The sequence below is a fragment of the Manis pentadactyla genome, chromosome 9 (genome assembly GCF_030020395.1).
Source record: "Manis pentadactyla isolate mManPen7 chromosome 9, mManPen7.hap1, whole genome shotgun sequence".
Taxonomy (NCBI): domain Eukaryota; kingdom Metazoa; phylum Chordata; class Mammalia; order Pholidota; family Manidae; genus Manis; species Manis pentadactyla.
The window spans coordinates 50824238-50847058 of record NC_080027.1 but is presented as its reverse complement, the minus strand read 5'-3'; the positions used below and the strand labels follow the sequence as shown (position 1 = coordinate 50847058).

Below are 22821 nucleotides of genomic sequence, written 5' to 3'. Positions count from 1 at the left end.
GTTTCCATCACATTTCCACTAGCAATAATGAAGAATAAGAGTCTAAGGATAACTAACAGAAAAGAGCTATGATTTTAAAAAACATACCTTGGCGATATCTCGTTTTTCTTGATCTTCTGAGGCAGCATAGAGAGAGCCAAGAATTTTCATAGTTTCATAATTATTAGGATAAGCTTTCAAAACTTTCTCAAAGCACTGAGATGCATTTTCTTTGTCACCTCGATAAATATACATTTGTCCCAAACCAAAAAACGGCAGCACAAAAGAGGATGAGGCAAACTGTGTGGCTTGATAGTAGTACTGGAAAGCTTGGTCATAATCTTCCTAAAAAGGAAGATCAAACAAGACCAACAAAACATACAAAAGTTTTTGAAGTCTTGCAAAACCATAAAACAAAAGAATTAGATATTTAGAAAAGGTATACAATTATCTTACCTGAACATGGAATGACCTAGCGAGCTGATAGCAACTTTCTGCTTGCATAGCCTCCACCTCTGTGTTATGGAATGCATGCAGAGCCAAGTGCTGGACTTTACTATAATCCTGAACAACGAAGATTCAGAAATCAACTGAGGGAACTCAAACAACTCTAACAGCCTCAGTCATAAGGCTTCTTCAAATTTCATTTTTAAAATTTGTTAACTAAATTAACAGTAACAGCACTGTATTCAGAATTACAAATCATTTTTCTCATACCCCTTGCTTATAAATTCAGGAGAGATGGTAGGAGCTAACATTTACCCAGTACTTGACATTTGCCCATATATCTGTTACTTCATTTAATGCCCTTTGAGGTATTACCCCTATTTTTGTGATGAGAAAAACCTAAGAGAGGTTAAGTCCCTTTTTCATAGAAATGGCAGCAGTGACAATTGAGTAGTATTATATGCAAGCACTATGCTAGGTATGATACTCATATTAGTTCTAAGCTTAGTCAAAAACCCTGCACAGAGTGTCATTACCATTTTATTGACAGGGAAACAGAAGCTTAAAGAAACAAAGTATGTTGTCTAAAGTGGAGAAGCTAGAATTTGAATTTGAGGGTTTTTTCTGACTCTAAGGGAATGTTCTGTCACATGATTCTTCCTCTATAGGGGAAGCAATCCAGCACTTGGATTTGAATTCAGCTCTGCTGAAAGCATGAGTTATGACCATCCCATTGGACCTGGCTTTCATTTGTATACCCAGCTAATCTGAGTTTCAAAATCAGTTTGTATATCAGGGGTAGGAAAAAACTTTCTGGTTTTAATAGGAATCTATTTTATTTGTTTGACTAGAAAACTGGTCTGAAGTAGAGCTTTTGTTTGGTCAGTGGCCAGTTTCGACCTTTTTTTTTTTAACATTAGGAATAAATAATGTGACTGCAGTTTTTAACAGTAACTATTTCCCATTAGATAATTATTAAATATGCACATTACATTTAATCCTAACTACCACCCCTCAAATCCTATAAAGTAGGTATTATTACTGTTATGCAAGTGGGGAAATTAGTGTTTAGGGAACTTAATTTATTTTCCCAAAGACACATAACTATGTAATCGTGATGCCTGAATTTGAACTGAGTAATTCAAAATCCACATTTTTAGCTGTGTCACTACAGCTTTTTTATTATATTCATATAACTCTAGGATGAGGGTTAGGGTCAAATGTTGGGTTTATTTTGCTATGGAATCTACTTTAATTTTCCTATTTTTATTTTTCTATGACTCGTGACACACCTTTTAGGGAATAAAATAGTTCATTTGAAATTTAACAATGATTGACTATTCTATTTTTTAAATTCCACATTCACATCTTCAGCACAAGATGAAACTTCATCTTTTTTAGTTTCTTCCTCCACAATTTCTGTCCTTAATCTACTCTGCATCCTGGCTAATTCTCTTCCCAATCAATGACCAAGCTCAATTCTCAGCTCTCTCTGGAGGTCTCTGATAACTACTCCAGGAGTCATAAGAGCTCTCATATCTAAACCTTCTTTACCACTCAATTATTGAAGTGTCTGAGGTGTTAATAATACATTTTCTTCCAGCTAAATGATTCTTTTGTGGGGGAGACAATGTAGTGTGGTGGGCAGAGAATTAAAAGATCACATCTCAACTTTACTATCTGCTAGTGAAAGAAATTTCAGCAAGTGATGCTACTGAACTTTTCTGAGCCTCGATTTTCTTATGTATAGAAAGAGAAACAGAAATATCCTGCCCATCTGCCTCTTCGGGCTGCTAAAGTGACACATTGAGAAAACAGATGTATATACACTCTATAAACCTTAAGAATACATACTCAGCACAAGACGACCTCACATCACCTGGCACAGTGCTGACCACAGATCAGGCTGCCTGATTTGCATACTTCACTCAAGCAATCTGTAAGGTTCTGTACATACTGATTGTGTTAAGTACAAGCAAGTCTTTATCTTCAGCAGTGGAAAGGTGACTAACATTGAAAATCAAAAACTGAGTAATTTTCATTTGGTTCAAGGAAGCTGTCCTAACAGCTCTAAGCTCTGATTGTTGAATATATTGTTGAGCACTTGAATATCAGAATCATCAGTCCTTTGTTTTTTCTGTAAAAACCAAAATACTTTGTGTAGCTCTTTTACCTTAAATAATATTTACTTGTAAGATGCATTTCCATCTTCTCCCTAAGTAGTTGCCTTTTAATACTATTACAGTTACAGGGTAAAGCTTAACTAGTAATTTATTATGAAAGGGGAGGATGCTTTCACAGCCACAGGGAGTGAAGCCTCACGGTTAATGGCTATGTAACCTTAGGCTATTAACTCTGTCTCAATTATTCATCCACAAAATGGGGATAATATTACCTACCTCATATGATTATATGAATATTATATAAATTCATGGAATGCACTTTTAACCAGGCTTGGCATTTAATAGCAACAATAACAGCAACATAGTATCTATTATTAATAAAGACTGATGTAGTTTTGTGCATTTTTACCTAAACTGCGATTTAACTACTTTAAAGTTCTTAGTATAATTTAATAGCTGGTTTTGATATGGCAGATTAAACTTTCATGCTTACTGTATAAACAATTTGTCAATGAAATCTTGGGTTTACTATTTATGAAACCTAAAATACCATTGCTTCTGCAGAATTAGTGGCAACTTTAAAACTTACATCATGATCAAAATAAAAACAAATTTCATTGCCTCCTTGTTGCCTACATAAGTAGGTCCAAACTCCTCGTATCACACAGCTGCCCCACTATCTGGATCCTGTCATGAGCCCACCATATGCTAGGCTCTCATTAAACTATTTCACAGATCTGTGTCTTTCCCCTTTCAACTACCTAGTAACTTCCTCCAGAAAACCTAGTTCAAGAGCTTTTCCTTCTCAGTGAAAACCTTCCTTAACCACTTAATCACTTCCTCTTTCATTTCTCTACCACAGCCGGGTAGAGACCTTTATTTTCACATTTACATTTGCTTATGAGTCTGTGTTTTCTATGAACTGAGCTCCTTGAGTGCAGCACCACATGTTCCCGATCTCTACATCCGTATCACAGTGTGGGGTATGGCCTAACGTGTTGGTAAATATCAAATGAATGAACAAACATACAGATAACTAATACAAACTTTCATTGGAAGAAAAAAAACTCTTGACATTTTCAAATTTCTATCCAAGTTAATGAAATTCTCAATTTTGCAACAGAGAAAAATAAAAATCAGGATTTAAAAACTAATGACTTTAAATAAATGACTTCTACCTTTTTGAAGAAAAAGTGATTTGCCAAGTGGTTCAATACCATAGGGTTGCTAGGATCAATAGTATAGGCTCTGGAAAGAAGCTGAACACCATTTTTGATGGAATCAGCCTAAAAGGAAAACAATGGCAGCAGGGTTGAGTGAAAGAAAACACTACTTAATTAGCATTTTTTCAAAGTTTTCTTTACAGTCCGAAGAAATAGGTTATATAAGTCTAAGTTCAGATACTAAAATATAACTCTTATTTTAGTTAACCTTTACCAGGAATAAAAAATTTCAAACAGTGAGTTAAATCATTAGACTTTAGTTTTGTTAACAAATTTGACTACAGAAGCATGCCCACTAGAAAGCACTTCCTGCCTGCTGGTATTTGGTGCATGTAATAAATATGCTTGATAGTAGAGTCCTAAATAATTTACGACTAATCCCTAAGGCAAATAGTAGAAAATACCCCAAGAGTACACTTTTAACAGCTTTGTTGACATATCATTCACATACTATTTATCTACTGAAAGTGTACAATTCAACTTTTTTTAGTATGTTAAGAGTGGTACAACCATTATCACAACTGAATTTTGTAACTTTTTCATGATCCCCAAAAGAAAGCCCATACCCATTAGTAGTCATTTTCCATTTATCTGCTCCCCATTCTCCACTACCCCCAGCCCTATTCAACTGTTAATTCGCTTTCTGTCTCTATAGATTTGATTATTCTGAACATTTCATTTAAATGGAATCATACAATGCGGTCTTTTGAGCCTGGCTTATTCCACTTAGTCTATTTCATCCTTATTGTAGCATGTATTAGTACTTTACGTATTTTATTCGAAAGGTTTTAAAGTTTTGCTTCTCACATTTAAATCTTTAATCCATCTGTAACTAATTATGGCATGAGTTAGGGTTATAACTTTTGATTATCAATTGTCCATTGGTTGATCAGGCTACTTCTGTTATGATCAGGTTTCCATCTTTATGCAGGTCAGTTTGAGCTCTCTGTTCCACTGGTACTACTGTGTACTACTATCACACTAGCTTTATCACTATAGCTCTATAAGCTCTATAAATAAGTTCTCTCCCTACCTCATTGTTATTCAAAACTATTTGGCTAATCTTGATTCTTGGTGTGGGTAAAATTGTAACATTTCCAGAATATCTCGCCTGGCTTTAGTACATCTGCATATCAATAGGTGTTCAGAGGTGGAAAGAAGTATGGCTTTAGTGCATTTGCATCATTCCTCAGGGGTGGAGAGAAGTTCATTTCCATATAGTGGGTAATTACCTGGGCAACAGAGGGCTTATCTGTACCTCCAAGGTGGGGGGGGGGGGCCGGTTTTGCTTCCGCTGGAGCAGGAAAGAGAGATGGCCCCGGACTGGAGTTTGTAAGCAATAAATGGGTTTTTAAACTTTATTTCTCCCTTTGATTTAGGTTTTTAGAGGTATTTTGCCCTGGGATTTCCTCTCACCAGACTAACACTTGGCTTTTATGAAATTTAGATCAGATTGTCAGGTTCTATGAAAACTGTTTGGATTCAAAGGGTCTCTTCCTATGACCTGAACAAAGCTGAGTTTCTGTTGTTAGGAAACATGGCTCTATGTTTCTGTGAAATGGCTATTGGAAAAGCAATAGACAGTTTCTGCCAACAACTTCTATTTCTACAATAGAATGAATGAGTGATGAATTTTCTCAAATGCTTTTTCTGCATCCAGATAAATGGCCAGGTTGTTGTTTTTTTCAATGTTGAAATGTCCTTGTGTTCCTATGATAAACTCTACTTGGGTGTTTGTTTTTTACTTTTTTGGCTGTATATTCATAAACAGAATCTGGCCTTATAAATTTTCTCTCCTTACTACTTATTACTATAGAATTCAGTTTAAAATGTATATCCTCCTAAAAAAAATTAAGATTTCCTTCATTTTCCTTTTTCTGCAAGTTTGTGTTAAGGATTATTTGTTCCTTGCAAATTTGACAAAACTTAACTGTAAAACAGCCGAGGCTGATTACTGACTCAACTTCTTTATTGGTTATTGGCTTGAATTTTCCATTTCTATTGATAAGAGGCAAATTTATTAGCAAAAAGCTACTCACTGTATTGTCATACTTCTGTTCTTATATCCTGTCATATTTGCTCCATGGAAACCCCTCTGGTTTTATTTCATATATTCCTCAATCCCAATTAATCCCCTCCTCACCAGAACCACCACTTTGGATGTATATCCTAGTATGCACTATCTTATGAAACATGTGATGTTGTTTATGTGTATTAAATAAATATAAAAAGTATACATGCTATGAATCTCATTCTGATTATTTTTGTTTGTCAACACATTTTTAAGATAATATCCATGCTGCTAGAGGTATATCTAGGTTATTGCTCTCTCCCAAAAGCTATCCCCTAACCATGATGCCTGACTCTCTTCTCCCTATTTTCCTTATCTTCCTGGGGGCTCCTATGTTGGGGGGAAAATTGGTTTGGAAATGCAGGGAAGTCAGAGTATAAGGTGATTAGAATGCAAAAGCAAAGTAACAAAGACACCACTGGAAAAGCACAGAGAAAATGTTGTGAGATTTATTTAAAGCAAAAAAAGGTGCACACTCAGAGAAAGGAGAGTGTAAGCTACATCAGAGAAGAGGCCCCCTCAAGGTTTTAGGGCCTGGGGTTTTATAGGTGATTGAGGATTTTCAAAGGGCTAGGGATGTGGACTTGTTAAGTAGTCCCTGAATGTTTATCCTTGATGAGTCATTACATCTTTCTTTTGATTAGTTTTCCAGGTAATTCTCCAAAATTAACACAAGAAATTTACTGTTGATTTCTTCCCAGAATAGCAGCTTTTTGGTCCAGGGGCATATCAATTAGGACTATTTGCCCTGCCCTCCAGGGTGGGCCGAGTTATTATTTGTTTGCTAAAGGGTAGGCTAAGAATCTTATTACTTCCTGGATTTTTTAAAATGCAATTTTGGCTTTAAGGTGGGATCTCCCTGTTTTTATTATGCTGTTTATAGGTGGACCTTTTAGCAAGCTAGAGTAAATCTTACAATGATCTAGTTGACACAATGAAGACATGGGCTATGCTTAGATACTTCTCTTTATCTGGGGAATATTCAAACATTCAAGGCCAAGTTGCTCTTGACCTTTTGAGCTTTAACTGATTAACTCTAACTCTGGTCTTTTCTGGCTTTCTAGTTTAACTGGTTAGCTGAGTCCTTTCTAGGGGGCTTTACGGACCTTGTTCTCTTTCTACACTGCTTGTATCTATTTTCCTGCCTAACACTTAGAGATTACAGTTAAAATTCTTCTACATACTTACAGTTAAATCTAAGTTCTACATACTTCTCTAGGCTTTGAATTGAGAGAGATGGACAACAGCTTGTGCTATTTCATCATTGTGCCAGGAACTGGAAGCCTCAAGATTTTTAAATACTGCATTTGTAATTAAATCCCCCCTTTTTAATTCATGTTTTTCTGTTTAACTTTTTTCTCTTTTTCTTTTCTTGTTCAGTTCTTGCTTGAGATTTTCTGCTTTGTTAGTGAAGGGCCCCCACCCATAAGATGGCGAACCTCCTGCTTCTCTTCCGAGTCCTCGGTTCCCGCCGGCGCCACCTGAAGCCCAATCACCTCTCTCCCCTCTCCCACTCCCAGCACCTAGCCAATAGCCACCAGCCCCGTAGAAGTGACACCACAATCACCCCATGCCCCTTCCTATATAACCCAGCACCTTTCCCTAATAAAGCGGAATTCTCCGGTGAATTGCTGCTGTGTGTCGCTCCTTTCCTTTCATTGGTGCCGAAACCCGGGAGACAGGACACCCCAACTGGGCCCCGTCTTCCCCCAGACACCAGCAGCAGCTTGCCCTCGTCCTCTTTTTCCGGCGCTGGCTCCTCACACTCACCACTCCTCTCTGGCCTTTGGGTAAGTTTTCCCCCGGAGCGGGCCGCTCTTCCCCGACGAGGAGGGAACTCTCCCCGCCTTAGGCCTTCATGGCTGCGGCGGACCCTCAGGCCCCTCCTCCGACAGCCATAAACGAGGTGACTCCTTTGCGGATGAGAACGCTCCCTTCCCCCCGGCCTCCTTCCGTTCCTTCCGCTGAAAACTCCTAGTACTAGGTTCCTCGGACCCCGGCACTCTGCCTTCTTAGAGAAGTCTGGGTGACGACCACACTTCCTAAGAAACCGACTCGTATACGAGTTTCCGCAGACCACCAAGGGTCATCGGGGACGCCCTTTGTCTCCGTGCGGTCTGCTCCCAGTCCGAGGGTCTCCGTTCGTCTTCCCCTGTTTGTCTCCTTCTCTGTCCTTTAGCCATGGGAGCCTCCTCATCCCTCCCTGGAAGTTCACCTCTTGAATGCCTGCTCAAGCATCTAGCCACCCTCTCCCTGACACCTGATATAAAACCAAAACTTCTCCGCACATACTGCTCCCAAGATTGGCCGACATACCCCGTAGACAATAACCACCAATGGCCCGCAGGGGGAACTCTTGATCCTGACATCACTCGCGATCTCTTTAACTACTGCCAGCGCCTGAAAAAATGTAAGGAGATTCCCTATACCGAAGCTTTCCGCTTCCTCCTCCTCCCGCCTCCCTTGCCGCCGCCGCCTCCTCCCCCAGCCTCCCCCCAAGTTCTCCTAGCCTGCAAGCTGTCTCCCTCCCCTCCACACACTCCCAGTCCCTCCTCTATTACCTTTAACCCAGCTGAGGAACCTCCGCCATACAGGCTTCCCCCTTCAGCCCCTCCCCCTCCTACAACCCCTCCACCCTCTTCCGCCATCGCCGCCTCCCCCTCCTCTCCTACAACAGCCCCTCCCCCTTCCTCCACCACCATCTCCTCCCCCACCTCACCCCCCCTGCAGATCAAGCCTGAGCCTTTCAGCCCCCCTCTAAGTCCCAGGAGCCTCCTCCGTCTTTGCCCCCATCACCTGTTTCTCCCCCACAGACTGAGCCAGAACCCTTCAGTCCCCCACTGCCATGGGTCTCTGCTCTTGAGATATCTTCGCCTGCTGCTTAATAACAGGTCTGAAAAAGGCAGCTCGTAAAGTAGTCAATTCTCAAAAGCTCCAAGACATAACTCAAAGGAGGGAGGAGACTCCCTCCGAGTTCTTAGACAGACTCCCTCAAGCCCTATTACAGTTACCAGCCTGGACCCAGAAACGCCTGACGGGAGACATGTCCTTATGACATACTTCCTAGCTCAAAGCTACCCCAACATTAAAGCTAAACTCAAAAAGTTAGAACAGGGCCCCGCTACCCCACAGACTGAGACCCTAACAGTGGCCTTTAAAGTCTTCCATAACCAGGAGGAGGAGAAAGAACGCCGTAAACAAAAGGCTGATCAGGCCAATTTCCAAATGTTGGCCCAGCTGATAAAACCACAACCTGGGCGCCCCTCTACAAACAAGGCCCCCCAGGAGCTTGTTTCAAGTGTGGACAAGAAGGACATTGGTCAAGGGCATGCCCCTCCCCCAGATCTCCTACCACCCCGTGCCCCAGATGCCACAAAAAGGGCCACTGGGGGTCTGATTGCCCAGCCACCCGAAGGGGAGGCTGGACGAACAACCCCCATCCTAAGCCCTCCGTAGTGGGGCTGGCAGAATAAGATTGACGGGGCCCGGGGGCTTCTCGCCCGACCATTTCCATCACCAAACAGGAGCCCAGGGTTACTTTAATAGTAGACGGTCGCCCCATCTCCTTCCTCCTAGACACAGGAGCCACCTTCTCAGTCTTGCGGGAATACCGGGGCCCTACCACGCCTGCCATTACTCCTATAGTCGGGGTAGGAGGTAAACAGATTTTCCCATTAAGCCCCCCCCCCTTTTATGCACAACCCAAGACAATCCCATACCTTTCTCCCACTCCTTCCTGGTTATGCCCCAGTGTCCCATCCCCTTACTAGGACGGGACATCCTTTCTCTCCTCCATGTTTCCATAACTATATCCACTCCCACAGACCCCAGTACTCCCTTTCTGATGGCCCTCATAGCCGACGACCCCCCTCTACCCAATGAAAGCTCCAGTTCCGCCCTCATACACCCTGTAAATCCCAGAGTTTGGGACATTACAAACCCCTCCGTGGCTCTATGTCCTCCTGCCTCTATCAAATTACGTGACCCCTCTCAGTATATCTGTCAGGCCCAATACCCCCTAACCACTTCAGCCCTCATAGGCCTTCAACCCATCATTCAAGATCTTTTAAACAAAAATTACCTCAGACCCACTCACTCCCCGTTTAATACCCCCATATTAGCTGTTAAAAAAACCAACGGACCTTTCCGCCTTGTCCAAGAGCTTCACCTCATTAACATGGCCATCGTCCCTATCCATCCCTTAGTCCCAAATCCATACACCCTTTTATTGCAGATCCCTGCCTCGGCCTCCCACTTCTCAGTCCTAGATCTCAAGGACGCATTTTTTTCTATCCCTCTGGACCCCCCCTCCCAAGATTTTTTCGCCTTCACCTGGACGGACCCATACACAAGACATTCTGAACAACTCACTTGGACAGTTTTGCCACAAGGCTTCCGAGTCCACCTTATTACAATACGTGGACGATCTTCTACTCTGCAGTCCCTCGTGGGAACAGTCTCAACTTGACACTGCCTCCCTACTTAACCTTCTAGCTTCCAGAGGTTACCAGGTATCCCCTGTCAAAGCTCAAATCTCTTCCCCTTCTGTCACTTACCTCGGATTTCTTCTATCTCAACAAAGAAAGTCCATTACCTTAGAAAACGGCTCCTCTCTGACCTGCCCGTTCCCAAAACCAAGACAGAAATCCTTTCCTTTCTAGGCCTGGCTGGGTATTTTAGAGCGTGGATCCCTAACTTCTCCCTGTTGGCAAGACCCCTATACGACCTCAGCAAGGGTCCCCCTGAAGAACCATTATCCTCCTCACCCCAACACTCCTTCATTAAGCTCCATCGAGCCCTTGTGGAAGCCCCAGCTCTCCATTTTCCTGATTTGTCGAAGCCCTTCTCATTATACATTCATGAGAGGTCGAGTCAAGCTCTAGGAGTCCGAGGCCAATATTATGGCCCATCCTTTGCCCCAGTAGCTTATCTTTCCAAGCAATTAGACCCCACAGTTCGGGGATGGGCCCCCTGCCTACGGGCATTAGCCGCTGGACAGCTCTTGCAGAAGGAAGCTCATAAACTGACATTCGGGGTGCCCCTTACCATTCTGTCCCCACATCACCTAAAGGGTCTCTTAACATACAAAAGTTTACAGACTCTCCCTCCCTCCAGACTCCTGACCTTACTGTCCTCTTTCCTCCAAAATCCCGTTCACCCCCTTTGCCATCCATACCCGAATCATGACTTTTTCCTCCTTTACTGCTCCCTCGCTCTCTCTCGCTTTTTTTCCTCATTCCTATTGTCTTCCCCGCCACCCCAACCTCCTTTGTATGGCGATTCAAAGTCAGACAGACTTACACACAGCATCAAACAAAAATTACTGCCCTCATTGCCACATCAGACTGCCCTCTGAAAGGCTGCTCCGTGCCTTTATACCTCCACTTTCCTCCCTCCACCGAAGTGTTCACTAGCAGCTACCTTTATTCTCTCTACCTCTGCTTCCTCTATGACCAAAAACAAGCCTGTTGCAGGCGATGGCCAGACACCTACAGAGATGTCCCTACTGGTCTTGCGCCATTCACTACATGGGTAACTCCCGGTACCCACAGTATTACTCCTCCAACCCATTCTCTTCAATACTAACAAACCCCTTCCTCACCTGGCTGTGGCCCATTGCAGGCCCTATAATAATCATTCTTCTCGCCTGTCTCTTCTTACCTTGTATAGTAAAGTTTATCAAATCCCAAGTTGGTAAAATCTCTAATCAGACTTTCAACCAGCTTTTACTCAGGAACTATCAGCTTCTGGCCACAGAAGATCCCTCACCCTCACGTAACCTCCTCACCACACGCCGAGATGGACCCCTCTCTCCACTGGAAACTGTTCCTGGAAACAATGGCCGCAGATGCCTGGCTTCTGGCACCCGTATCCTCTTGGCACCATTAGAATCAACAAGTCCTCAACCTATGGTTACAGGGAACCTTCATTGATTTCCAACCTGAAGAAGTCCACATCTACTCGTCCTTACTGTGGGGAGTCCTATCAACCCTTTCCTCCCAGTCCTCAAGCCCTCACTCCCTTCTCCGCCCCCGTTCAGCAGGAAGCAGTCAGAGAGAAAGCAACGTCCACAACCCCATAGAGGAGAAAGGGGGGAATGAAGGGCCCCCACCCATAAGATGGCGAACCTCCTGCTTCTCTTCCAAGTCCTCGGTTCCCGCCGGCACCACCTGAAGCCCAATCACCTCTCTCCCCCCTCCCACTCCCAGCACCTAGCCAATAGCCACCAGCCCCGTAGAAGTGACACCTCAATCACCCCATGCCCCTTCCTATATAACCCAACACCTTTTCCTAATAAAGCGGAATTCTCCGGTGAATTGCTGCTGTGTGTCGCTCCTTTCCTTTCAGTTAGTCTCCCACTTCCCCCACAAAGAGCAACCTTTGGTTTTACCAATTCTAGCTGTCTTTTGGGTGGCAGACGTTTGTGGATTACTCAACAATCATTTTACCCCTTTTACTCTGCTAACAGAATCCAGACTTTGTAGCCTGTGATCTTTTGATTTCAGGAAAGAAAGCTGCCTCCTCTTCTCCAACCCCAGGAGATGAATCATGATTAATCTAAACCTGTCAAAAGAATCTATTCTTCATTTCTGGAGATTGGCCTAAGGCAGTGGTTCTCAATGGGGGGCAAGGTCATTTTTGGTTAGCAAAACTTAGAGGATGTGCTGGCAGTCTGTGGGCGGAGGTCAGGGATACTACTAAACATCCTAAAGAGTAGAACTCCCCACACTAAAGAATTATCCGGCCCGTGCTAACAGTACAGAGGCTGGGAAACATGGTTACACTGTCTAGACAATGATATATGAACAGAAGCATGATGGGGAGCTTCTTTCTCAATGTAGGGCAGAAACTTCTCTATGAGAAAGCCTTTTATCCTTTCCCTTTCCTCCCTCCTTATAAGGGTGATATAATAATGAAATGCCTGGAGATGCAGCAGCTACCTTGCAACTCTGAGGTGACAGATAGGGGGAAAAGCTACATATTAAGGGAAGACAGAAAGATATAAAGCCCTGCATTTGATGATACTAATGTGCCAAATCTGAGACTTTAGACAGCTGGTTTATTAAACAATAAAAACCCTTATGTTAAGTCATTTTAGTATGCTTTCTGTTACTTGCAATCAAAAGCATTCCAAACTGATAAACGGTCTAGAATCCCTTATCTGAGATGCTGAAATCAAAAACCTCTAAAAAAATCAAAAGTTTTTTTGTAATCTTGGAGCAAGCTCATTTGGTAGCAAAACGTTAAGTGTGAGGCTATCCTATTAGTGTGAACAGTCATTCATTTTGCCATAGAAATATAAATTTGCATTTGGGGCTATGTCCTAATAACTGATGTGTTACATATTATGCAGTGCAGGCACCATTATTACATTTCTATAATCTGAAATCTTGACTTCCAAAACACTCTGGCCTTAAGAACTTTAGATAAGGGACTGTGGATCTAACAAATTAGTCAGAAGAGAGATAATTTTTTCACTCACATACCTCTTTATTGTTGAGTTCTAGAACAGCCAGTCCAACCAATGCTCCTACACATTTGGAATTGAGTTCCAGGGCTCTACTGAATGCCAGACGAGCTTTCTCCAGTTTGCTAAGTTTCACAAAGCAATGGCCCATTCCTAAACGAACTTCAGCTAAAAAATAAAATCAAGTCACTTAATCTGTCAGACTACCGTACTATTAGGTTTCGAAAGAAAAAAATGCTTAAACATTCTGTTTATGAATTGGAAAATTTCAGAATTAATCTCAGTACAACTATGCTGTAAAATATTTTGGTGTATCATAAACTTGGTTTCATTGGAGGTTAGACCTCTCTCCCCAACGCCCGTGCCCCGCATCATGGATACCTCTCTCACCACAGAACAGAACACGTTTAACAATACTTGTATTTTTCCTCTCTTCCAATACTCCTGGCTACACTGTACCTTCCATATCTAATTTTCAAAGAGCAACTTTTAAACAGAGAATGAAAAGCTTCATTAAGGCTCTACATATTGTGACTGACTACAGGCACATACTGTCAATCCCTTCAGTTATGATTATATACAGGCCATGCCAAAACACAACTCTGTTCCTATTTAAGGTCAACCTCTCCACTGGTCACTAGATCCTGCTCTTTCTCATCTTTTAAGGACACTGGTCCAGCAACCCTCCCTTATTTCTCCTGTGTCAAGTTTTCCCTCCCCACTAAATCATCATCCACTTACATTCTCCCATCTTAAAAAAGAAATCCTCTCTTGCTTCCATTTCCCTTTCAGTTGTTAAGCCATTCCTATTTATTCCTTGATAGCAAAACTTGAGAAATCTAATTACACTTGCTGCCTCCAATAACTTCCATTCTGTTTTCTCTTGAATTCATTCCAGAAGGATCTCACTCCCACCATTCTAGTAAAACTGCTTTTATCAAGGTCCCTAATGGTTTGTAGGCTGCTAAATCTAACGATCTTGGTCCCTGTTTTACTTGCCCTAACAACAGAATCTGACACTGTCTGACACCCTCTCCTTCTGCAAATATTTTACATTTGACCTCAAGGTCATTGCACCTACTCTCCTTTCCTCCTACAGTTCTGGCTGTTCTTTCTCATTTCCCTGACCTCTAAATGGCAGATTTCCCTAGGGCTTCATCCTTGGATCTCTTTTCTATCTACACTGCTCCCCTGGGGATCTCAGACAGTTTCATGGCTACTATGCACCACCTGATGTTGACAACTTCCAAATTAATGACTTCAGCCTGGACCTCTTTCCTGAACTCCAGCCCTCCTAGCATTTCAAACTTATCAGGACTAAAACAAGTTCCTCTTGAACTATTTTCCAAATGCTGTAAATGAACTTCACTCTGTCAATTGCTTATGCAAAGGAGTTGCCTTTGACTCCACCTTTGTCTCACATAGCACACCTACCCCACTGGTTCTTCCTTCAAAATATATTTAGAATTTAACCACTTGCACCTCCACTATTACCACCCTAGAGCAAGTCACACTCATCTCTGACCTGCATGACTGCAATAGTCTTCCACCTGGTCTCCTTATTTCTCTTTGCCCCTATGTCCTACTCTATAGTCTCAACCCAGAAGCTCAAATTAACCTTTCAAATATTAAGTCAGATCATGTTACTCATTCCTCTGTAGCCCTCCAGTGGTTTCCTATGTCTCTCAGAGTAAAAGCTAAAGTCCTTATAATAATCCGTGATGCACGTGATTGCCCCCTGGTTATATCTTTGACCCCAGTTCTTACTATATTTCTCCTCCTCATTCTCTCTCTCTCCCTCTTCAAGCCACAGTGGCTTCCTCCCTATTCCTTAAACTTCCCAGGCCCATTCTTTCCTCAGGATCTTTGTACCGCCTATTCCTTCTCTCTGAGAGTAATCTTCTTCCATATATCTGTAACCCTCTTATTAGTTTTTTTAGGTCTTTATGCAAATGTTACTATTTCAGTGATACATTTACCTGCTCACCCTCTCCAAGAAACCCCCCACTGCCTTCTCATACCCACTCCTTTCTGCTGTGTATTTTTCCTTTGCCCTTTCCAATATCTGACATAGTATATATTCTACTCATTTAATCTTCCCCACTGGAAAATGAATTCCATGAGGACAGGAACTTTTGCCTCTTTGGTTCATTGCTGCATTCCCTGGGTATAGAAGAGCACCTTTCACATAGTTGGTACTCAGTAAAATTTGCTAAATGAATGGGATTTTGAAAAGAAAAATAGCATAGGGCAAAAAAATTATAATATGATCTACTATTCAGCTTGTCAACCAGACATAGTATTTTTTAAAAACCCTCAATTCTGGTTTCTCAAAAAACTAAAAATAGAAATATCATAAGATCCAGCAATTCCATTTGTGGGAATTTAACCTAGGAAAACAAAATCACTAATTCAGAAGGATATATGCACCTCTAAATTTTTCTCAGCCTTTTTTACAAATAATGGAAAACCAAAACTGGAAAGCCAAAGTATGGAAACAACCTAAATGTCCATCAACAGATGAATGGAAAAAAAGATGCCATACATGTATAAATGGAATATTACTCAGCCATAAAAAAGAATGAAATCTTGCCATTTGTGACAACATAGATGGACCTAAAAGGTATTATGCTAAGTGAATTAAAAGTCAGATTGAGAAAGACAAATACCGTATGATTTCACTAATATGTGGACTCTAAAAAACAAAATAATGAACAAAGCTGTAACAGACTCATAAACACAAACAGACTAGTTACCATAGAAGAGAGAGATGGGAAGATGGGTGAAATAAGGGAAGGGAAAAAAATTACTGAAGATGTTTGGTATCTTGATCTGGGTGATGGTTACATGAGTGTACACATGTCAAAATTTATGAAACTGTACACTAAGATTTGTACATTTTATTGTCTGTACCTCAATTTTTAAGAATTTCAACAATCCTACCATATTTTTTCATAACTAATTTTCATAAGCAACTGTCAAATCCTCAATATTTTAAGTTGGATAATACACGGCTTAGACCTAAAGTTCTTCTCTTACCTGGACATCCTGGGTTAGTACGTAATGCTTTCTTATAGTAAGCAAGAGCTCCTCTATAGTCTTTCTTGTTGAATGAAATGCAAGCTTTACCTGTAATGATTTTTTAAAATAAACATGCACTGATTAAAGAACCCAAGTCTCACATGCTGTACACTAACCACCTAAATCAGATACATCTCTCAGTAAGAAATACTGAGATTTCATATTAAAACTTGTTTTCTATAAGGGCATAAAAATTTATGCCTATAGATACAACAGTTCTGTCTTTAGGTTAAATGTTATAAAACGATAATTAAAATAGCTTAGAATTGTCCAAAGAGAGATTGTTTACTGACTTTTAGAAGTGAATAACAAATTATTCTTAACTGGTATATATTTTATTTCTGTAATTTCAACAGAAACAATGATCTGTTACAAATAGTTTCATTTTTACTAAGATAAAGCTCTTCAACTTTGTGGTCCAGACCAGTTACTAAGGAGCTATTATAAACAGACATATTCTAGGCATGTGCTGAAAAATATAGATTTCTAAGATGACTGCTGAAAATGACTTACCAAGAAGGGCTGGAATATTATTTGGAGACTGGTTGAGTACAAAGTGAAACTGTGCATCAGCCTGATCCATTTTGTCACCTTCAAGTAGGCAGAAACAGGCTCTTCCCAACAAATGGTTCTGAAAAAGTAATGCATCATCTTAGATTTGACTTCAAGACTTTAACATGAATGTGTAACACTAAAATGAAAACCATCTAAGGAGGTGGAGCATCACACAAATTCCTGTATCAACTGTAATATATTTTAACTACCAATTAGCAATTCTTAATTACAAATTGAGAAATTATCCTGAAATACAAATCTTTGGTGACAGGGAAGATGACAAAAAGAAAAGTTAGAACTCCTTAAAATATGCTTGAAACTCACCTGGAGATGTTGGAATTACTGACTCAATATATGGATAAGTTTTGTGTGTTAAATTTGCCCACATTATTTCAACAGTACAAGGACTAAAGAAATTCTAATTTTAATGAGAAATATCTCTTCTTTTTGACTATTTATATTAACCATGTTATTTTAAGAAAAGTTAAAAAAAAATCTGTTGCCCATCACATACATTTTGCTTTCATAAATTCAAAGAAATCTGACTTCTTTACCTGATCATACATAATAATTTTATCAGCCATTGTATACAAGAGGGTTGCCTGGGTAATAAGATCTTTCTTATTGTCCTTATTCTTTTCCTTCCGAGCCTGTTGTACATAATAAGCAGCCAATGTATCCAAGCAAGTCATCTGGTCTTTTTCATGGTCTCTGTAGTCCAAATTGCCATCAATCCGTGCTGCTTCCAACAACTTTACAAACTCTTCTGTTTTTCCTTGCTTGTAGTATTCCAGCTATAAGGCAAAGAATCAAATTAGAATTACTAAAACATATGTTGTACAAAAATGTTTATAGCAGTTTTATTTGTAATAGCCCCAAACTGGAAACAACCCAAATGCTGATCAACAGGTGAATGGACAAACAAGCTGAGGTATATCTGTACAATGGGTACCGCTCAGCAATAAAAAGAAAGGACCTACTGATACATGCTACAACATGGATATATCTCAAAATACGCCAAGTGAAATAAGCCAGACCAAAAAGAGTATACACTGTATGATTCCATTTATATAAAACTACAGGAAACACAAACTAAACTTTAGCAACAAAAAACATATCACGGGTAAAAAACAAAAACAGATCAGGGGTTGCCTGGGCACTGTGGGAGGTGGGGGAGAGTTTGGAGGAAAATTTTTGGCAGTGATGATATACACATTATCTTGATTGTGGTGACAATTTCATAGGTGTATACATATGCTAAAGCTTCTCAAGTAGTAAACATTAAATATGTGTAGTTTATTATAGGTGACTTACACCTAAGAAAGCTGTTTAAAAAGATTACAATCACTACAAATATTTCCAGTTCACTTCTTCCCTAGCAATAGTTGATTTCAAACTAACTCAGAGCCCAAGAGAAAGCAATATTAAGACATAAAAGGAATTCTAAACGGAAAACTTGGGATCTGGTTCTAGATCTATCAAAACTGATTTGACTTTGGGCCTGTTTAATAACTTCCCTGGGTATGTGTTCCATAATTAATAATAAAAGTTATATCCATCATTTGTCAACCACTTACTATAGGGCCACATACTCTGCCAGGAGCTTCATACACATTAATCTGTACAACCACCCTTGAAGTGAATACTAACATTCTCATAAAAAAGCAAGTGCAATAGATAGATCATTTGTGTAAGGTCACATAGCTAGTAAGCAGCCAAGATGGAATTTGAACAAAGGCCTCTCTAATCCCAAAGCCTACATTCTTTCCTCTGTAATAACCTATAATACATAATCTTTCATCAATTTACCTTACCACAGCTGCCCTGCTGATTCTCCAATATTCCAATTTTTTGTGTAAGTGCTGCTAGTGGAGACATTTGTATTAAAAAAAAAATGTGTGACAAAAGTATGAATGGTTTTTTTCCTTCACAGACTAGGAAAACTTAGCACTTCAAGCAGGAAGGCACTGTTTGTCACTAAAAGTACTTTGCTGTAAATCCGTATCTGAGAAACTCTTGGAATTAGGTTTGGGCACTGGATGCAAGCCCAATTCCAGACCTACTTATCTGACCCTTCAAGACAGTATTAGGAGCCTTTTCTGTTCTGTATCTTTATGAAAGAGACCAGAGGCACCCCTTGCTTTGGAATAATGATTATAGTACTTACTATATTATATAACTATAATAGTTTACTATAATGTTCCCATAAAAAGGAAGCATCATTATACAATGGGGGCTGGGGAAGGGGGAGGGTGTTAGAATTTCAGGCTCTCTGAGTAATTTTCCTGGGTATCTCCAGTAGTATTTATGTTATGGAAGGGACCAAACGGGATAAAAAAACTTAAGCTCGAGATAAACTTCATCCAAGAGGGCTTTTGTGAGTTAGCCTGGAACCTAATCACCTTCTAGAGTATTTTGGGGGAAATGTTTTATTGTTACAGGAAACAATGTAAGGTAGAAATGTTTGCATAATGGCACCTTGTTTTTTGTGGGCATCTTACCTATAATAATCACTAAATAATCAAACACTCAATATAGAATTAAGTATATTTAACTTAAATGCATTTCCTTTACCAGTATGTATTAATTTGTCAGTGGAGTAGCACATTATTTAGGAAACTGGCATTTTTGTCCTACAGATGATAATACAATTAACTTCCATACATATGGTACAATTAATTTATTTATCACACACTCAAGCTGGCTATTACTGTATCTGAAAACAGAAACCACATGCTTTTCCCAATCAACATTTAAAAAAATACGTAACATGAATACTGACCGCCAAAGCAATCCATATGTGCAGTTGTGTGTGCTCCTGTTTCAGAATACTGATAACTTCATCTCCCTCTGGTAACTGATCGAAGTCAAGTTCAATGACCTAAAACAGAAAATGCAGATTTTAACTCCTGGTTTGTTTGTTTGTTTGTTTTAATTTACATTTCTCCTTTGACTGATGCTTTTCTTTAATATACTTGAATATGATATCTGTAAGGCTGTGTTCACTTTCAACAGAGCTGAGCAAGTATATGTTAAGAAATGTTTAAGGAGCACATGCAAGTAGGTTAGATAGTAATATTAAAGTAAAAACATAGAGCAGCAAACAAATCCTGCTAACTGTCCTCAAATCACCAGAACTACAAAATACTACAAAAGCTTTGCTTACTCAAAAATAACAAACAAAACCCTGCTTAACCATATAATGCAGGTAAAGTGCAGATGAGCAGCCCACAGACTCATGCCATAGGTCTGACACCTTTCTCAGCACAATTCAGGAGGCAATGCAAAGTTGAATGCCACTGTACACATTAATCATGGAGGCAGCATTTGTGTGTCACAGACACCCCTGAATGTGGGCACCAAAATAACAGGAGGAAATGTTCTGGAATTAGACAGCAGTGATGGGTACACAACTTTATGAATATTACTAAAAACCCTGGATTTTTCAGTGAGTGAATTATATCTCAATACTGTGTCTCAATCATACAAACAAAAGTAAGAGTAGGTGATATCCAGTGAGACAATACGAATGCTGAGAGCTGTACTCAGACAAGCCATAGGCCACTCATGACCGAGGCACGGAAAGGGAGGGGGTCATTCTGTTAGCACACAGGAGCGTCTGTATCGTGGAGGTCTCTACTTCGCCGATGGAGCCTTGTGTGGCGGACACAGCGCACCCTGACAGACGCGAGTTTCTAAGGGAAAGAGTGACATCCCAGAAAAAGACACCTAGTGTGGGCAGCAGACAGACGGCGGTGACACCAGCGCCCACCTTTGATCCTTTGATCTGTGAGGTGCTCTGCAGTTTATCGGGGACCCTCACACCCCAACACCCGTGAATTAGGAAAGGAGCAGAGTACTGTCAAATACGAACAGGTTGGAGGGGAACTTTCAAGAACTCCTTGGGGTGGACCCGAGGCCGCGGGGACATGGGGTTCCCCGCCTGGGAGGGCGCAAGAGCTGGGGAAGGAGGTGATAAGAGCTTCGGCTGGGGATTTCGATCTGACTCCGAGAGGAGAGGGTGCTCTCGCTTCCGAAATGAAGTCGAGAGAAAGGGAGAGGAGGGGACCGTCCAAATTCACGGCTCCAACCCTCCCCCATACTAGGCACTTACCTCGTCAGTGTCCCGGAGGGGGATCTCGATGGAGCCCCGCGACATGATGCGATCAGAAGGCCAGCGGGCGTCTCGCCCCGCCGCTCCTCAGCCGGGGTTCCTGGCTTCTGCCAGTCCAGAGGCTAGCGGCGGCTTGAGGGCTGGTCGTGACTGCCGCCCCGCGGCGCCGCCGGAGCCAAACCTTCTCCTTCCCGTCAGCCGCTTAAACAACGAGCCGCAGACAGCGTCCGGCCACTTCCAGCAGCCCCGCCCCCTGCCCCGGAAGCAGTCCCCGCTGGGGGGCTCTGTCCGACGCCGTCTTCTGTCTGCGGTTTCGGTGTTACCGGGACTGTAGGACTATGGCTTCGCGTAGCGAGCCGTCACCTCTGTGGGCCTGCGGCTTCTGAGTCCAACCTGCGCCGTGCCGCGCGCTGGACTTCACGCGTCACAGGCGTACCCGCCGGGGCAACAAAGGAGGCGCGTTCGGGGCCTAGTGCCGGACTGGCGCGAGACCAACGGCCAATTCTAGCAGCCCTCTCCACGGGCCCGCCTCCGCCGCCGAGCCCTTGTCTTGGCCCTTGGAGGGTGGGCCTGGCCAACTTGTTTTCTTAAGATTGCCATGAATAATTCTTTCGTTCCTCAACCCAGTCATTGGTTGCTAGTCAATAGCAGCTATTAGGTGTGAGTCATACCTGTACTACCTTTGTGATCACTTTTAAGTACAGTTGTTATAACGAATTCTGTAATCAGTGCGATAGCTCATGTATTCTGTGTGTGTGTGTTTTGAAGCATGTGAGAATCTGGTGGATTTGTGATTTCAATAAAATTGTTGAATTTGATTAAGCCTACAATCAATGTTTTGATTATATTACAGAATTTGATTAAATAGGTTTTAATTACTGTTCATTAAATTATAACATAATTAAATCTGCTTGCAAGCAATGTTTTGATTGGATCAGAGAAGGATCTGATTAAGTAAATTTGTAAACAGTGGCAGTTTTACTTCCCAAGTGTCTCTCAAATGTACGGTCTTCTCTTCATCTCCACCATCTCTCTAGCCCAGGAAGGAAATACTATTTTCCTTCCTGGATTATTGCAGTTGCCTCCTATTTATTTTATTTATTTATTTATTTTTTTATTCATAGTATCACTTCTGGGTTGAATCTACTCCAGTTAGTGATCTTTATTGTTCAACTAGAAGGGAGTCTGATTGGCTGGCTTGGGTTTTTTTTTTTTTTTTTTTTTAAATAATTATTTTTCTATTGAAGGGTAGTTGACACACAGTATTACATGAGTTTCAAGTGTACAACACAGTGGTAGAACATTTATATACATAATTCTAGGTTCCAGCTATCACCCTACCAGGCTGTTACAATATCTTGACTATATTCCTTATGCTATACATTACATCCCGGTTACTAATTTATTTTACCATTGGAAGTCTGTCCTTTTTTTTTTTTTTTTTTTTTTTTTTTTTGTGAGGGCATCTCTCATATTTATTGATCAAATGGTTGTTAACGACAATAAAATTCTGTATAGGGCAGTCAATGCTCAATGCACAATCATTAATCCACCCCAAGCCTAATTTTTGTCAGTCTCCAATCTTCTGAGGCATAACAAACAAGTTTTTACATGTAGAACAAATTCTTACATAATGAATAAGTTACATAGTGAACAGTACAAGGGCAGTCATCACAGAAACTTTCCGTTTTGCTCATGCATTATGAACTCTAAACAGTCAGTTCAAATATGAATACTCATTTGGCTTTTATACTTGATTT

At 41.0% G+C, this 22821-nt stretch overlaps 1 protein-coding gene across 2 annotated transcripts in view; it reads right to left on the bottom strand.

Moving 5' to 3' along the window:
* The window catches only part of CTR9 (CTR9 homolog, Paf1/RNA polymerase II complex component), a 36067-nt gene extending 14809 nt beyond the window's left edge, over positions 1–21258 (bottom strand). The window contains exons 1-9 of one of the 2 annotated variants that reach the window (XM_036918015.2): positions 21062–21258; positions 19730–19828; positions 17502–17741; positions 16906–17023; positions 16351–16440; positions 13331–13479; positions 3728–3835; positions 436–543; positions 88–324 (exon numbers count right to left, since the gene is read on the bottom strand). In XM_036918015.2, coding sequence (XP_036773910.2) covers positions 88–324; positions 436–543; positions 3728–3835; positions 13331–13479; positions 16351–16440; positions 16906–17023; positions 17502–17741; positions 19730–19828; positions 21062–21106 — 1194 coding nt within the window. In that variant the 5' untranslated portion in view covers positions 21107–21258. The remainder of the gene's footprint in view (positions 1–87; positions 325–435; positions 544–3727; positions 3836–13330; positions 13480–16350; positions 16441–16905; positions 17024–17501; positions 17742–19729; positions 19829–21061) is intronic. The other variant, XM_036918014.2, reaches the window with a different exon arrangement.
* Positions 21259–22821: the final 1563 nt, after the last annotated feature.